Here is a 3,012-nt window from a genome sequence, read left to right as displayed (position 1 = left end):
TCACTTGATCTTTGCCACTGCGCGCGGCATCGGCAGAGCCCAGTCGTACTTGGCCGGCGGCACGTTCAGCATGGCGCGCTGTTGGGCGTTGGAGAGGGTTGGGCGGTGGGGTCAGGGCCAGGGTTCAGGTGCTTTCAGGTGGCAGCTTTTGATGGCACTCGAGGTGATTGGTGTTGCAACTCAACGGTAGTTTGAGCTGGGGTATCACGGCAAGGCTGCCCAACCACCAACTGCTCACAAGCCGAACTGTCAGTGAGCCCCTCCGACGCAGAGCAGTGCGGCTGCCTGTGCACAGCGCAAAGCGCTTATGGCTGGCTGCAACAGCTCTCTCACCGGCTCCCAGGTGTCCCATGCGGCAGAGAAGAACCACCTGCATTTCCCCGTCGTCACGGGCCCCGGTAAAAGGGTGGGGATGACGAAGGTGGGGTTGGATGGGATGGGATGGGGAGCTGCCAGGGTGGTTGGGTGAGGAGCGCCCTCACGCACACCATCGGTCACGAATAAACTCGTACAAACATGACACAATCCCAGGGTCTAGGGTTTAAAACGGCGAGTCTGAGCAAGCCGTGGGCCTGAGTTGCCCATGTGTGTGAGCACGTATCAAGCCCCCTTGCCAGACCCAGAGTCGGTCTGGCAGCCCCGTGGGGCTGGACTGACCCCCACCAGTTGACCAGATACTCGCGGCGGCCCCTCTTCAGGCGGTAGCCCCTGATGCACCTGTGATGCGTATGATTGGTGGATGGATTGATTGATAGACAGTCAGATTGTTAGATTGCCGGGATGACAGATATGTAGAGTGATTGGTTTGTGTTTCTCAGGTGTCTCGAGGCAGGTAGGCTTGGGGGGAGGGGGGCGGCTGCCTCATCGGGCCGCATTTCTGGAAAGCACTTGGCGACGCGCATTCCTCCCCGACGTGCGGCTTCATGGTCGAAGCTGCGGCTGCGGCGGCAGCCGAGGCGAAACGGCCATGGCCATGGCTGCTTCCTGCCCTCATCTCACTTGACAAAGAAGTTGTCGGTGCTGGTCTCCAGCCTCTCCTCCTCCTCAGTCTTCTCGGGCTGCAGGGAGGGGGCGACGTGGGGTGCGTGGGGCTCAGGCAAAGTGACGTGGGGTCGAGAATTACATGCTTTGGTCACGATCTTCGGTCATGCAGGGAACGCGTTGGATGGAGCAGGATGTGAGCAATGGTTGGTAGGAAGTTGACGCATCCCGCACTTTGGCCCCAGGGCCTGATGGCTGCAGCCTGTGGCGGATGTGGGGCCGCCGGCACGAGCGCAGCCGCCGGCAGCAATGCTCAGGACAACAGTCGCCTGGTGTGCGCCCACCCCCAGCCCCGCAGCCGTCACAGCCGGCCCTCCAGCTCACCACGCTCTGCGGGCGCACCGCCACCTCCTCTCCGGCCGCCCACGCGCGGTCCGCCTCCGCCTGCTGCTGCGGCGTCGCGCCAGGAAAGCCCCGCTCCTCCTCCGCATCCTCCTCCTTTTTGTCCTCAACCGTCCCGTCGCCGCCTGATTTGCTACCGCGGCCTCGCTTGCCACCGCTGCAGGTGCGCTTGGCGCTCTTGTCGCCGCCGCCACCGCTCTTGGCGCGGGCCCTCTTCTTCCTGCCACCCGCGGCGCCCATCCCTTGGTCCTGGCCGCGCACGTCGCGCCGCGCCTCGTCCCCATTATCCTGGTTCCCCGCCCGCCCCTCCGTGTCGTCGCCCGCCGCAGCCGCGCCCCGCCCCCCTGCGCTGGCGCCTCCACCCGCCTGGTCGATGCGCTCGTGCCGCATTCGTGCCACCGCCGCTGTTGCGTCCCCGCGTCGCCTGGACTTCCCCTGCCGCTCCTCCTGGCAAACCTCCTCTTCCCCTTCCTCCTCCTCCTCCTCTACGTCCGCCTGCTGCTCTCCCCCATGCGCCTCCTCCACCGGGGCCTCCTCCTCCTCGCCGTCATCCCGCCCAGCCTCCAACCCAGACAACTGCTGCCCAGACGCGCTGCTGCCCTCCCCGCTGCCGTCTGCCGCGCCGGCCGGCCCCTCCGCGCGGCACGCGGCCAGCGAAGCGGCCAGCGCCGGGGTGGCGCGGATGCCGCGGAGAGACAGGACGCACGCCGGCATGCCCTGGGCTGCAGTGGCGGCTGTCTCGTAGTCTGAGCCCCTTTGAATGCATGACATGTTGGGAATTCGATCCAGGGAATTGGGGGTTGGCCTTGTGTTGGGGCAGGAGACTGTCGGGATTCACATTCCGCACTGCCATGTAGGCGACACTCACAGGCCCCACTCGTACCCAGCTCTGCTTGAGACTGCCTCAGCAAGGCGTGGGCCAGCACGGCTGCAACGGCCCCAGGCCCGGCGCCAAACCGGGCTACTCAGATGGTGAGGATGGCTGCATCGGCCTGCATGAGCCTCAGGCGCTCAGCAATAAGCAGGTCAGCCGTGGTCAACTGATTGCGGTGCGCCTGCGGCCCGCACCTGAACACGTGGGCGCGCAGGGAGAAGGGGCCCTCCTTCTCAAACACGATCGTGTCACTTGGGGAGAGCAGCTGCGGGGGAGGGGGTGGAGGCAACATACAGGTGTGTGTGTGTGTGTGTGTGTGTGTGTGTGTGTGTTGAGGGAGGGATGAGTGCCAGTATGGCTGGCTGGTGCGTGTGGTGAGCGGTGTGTGAATGCTCACATCGCAAAGCCGTTGGATTGTCTGGCCGACGCAGTTGGCCCCGTCACACCCATAGTATCATCATGTTGCTCTCAAGCGCATGGCTTCTGTCCATCTTGGCCCTCAGGGCAAGCCCGTCGTGCACCCCCAACCATCTCATCACCCCTGATCCCCTCATCACCTTTTGCCCCCCTCCCCATACACAGGCGCTCGCGCTCCCAAATAAACACACATACACATGGGAGCGCTTGCATGCACACACATCCAGCCGTGCCCCCCCCCACGTGCGCGCGCGCGTGCTTGTCGGCCCACCTGGTCCTTTGAGAAGCCCGCCCACCCTCCGCTGAGGCCCACCCCTTCCTGGGGGGCCGCCTTGACC

At 64.9% G+C, this 3,012-nt stretch overlaps 1 protein-coding gene across 1 annotated transcript; it reads right to left on the bottom strand.

Moving 5' to 3' along the window:
* MNEG_3859 (hypothetical protein) lies at nucleotides 1–2,097 on the bottom strand (the record flags this gene model as incomplete). The annotated part of the gene is made up of 5 exons (XM_014047660.1): nucleotides 1–78; nucleotides 334–370; nucleotides 664–717; nucleotides 1,000–1,058; nucleotides 1,366–2,097. 5 exons carry the CDS (start codon nucleotides 2,095–2,097, stop codon nucleotides 1–3), a joined length of 960 nt encoding a protein of 319 aa, XP_013903114.1.
* Nucleotides 2,098–3,012: the final 915 nt, after the last annotated feature.

This window comes from Monoraphidium neglectum (assembly GCF_000611645.1).
Source record: "Monoraphidium neglectum strain SAG 48.87 unplaced genomic scaffold scaffold00507, whole genome shotgun sequence".
NCBI lineage: Eukaryota > Viridiplantae > Chlorophyta > Chlorophyceae > Sphaeropleales > Selenastraceae > Monoraphidium > Monoraphidium neglectum.
This window is presented reverse-complemented; position numbering and strand designations above follow the sequence as displayed.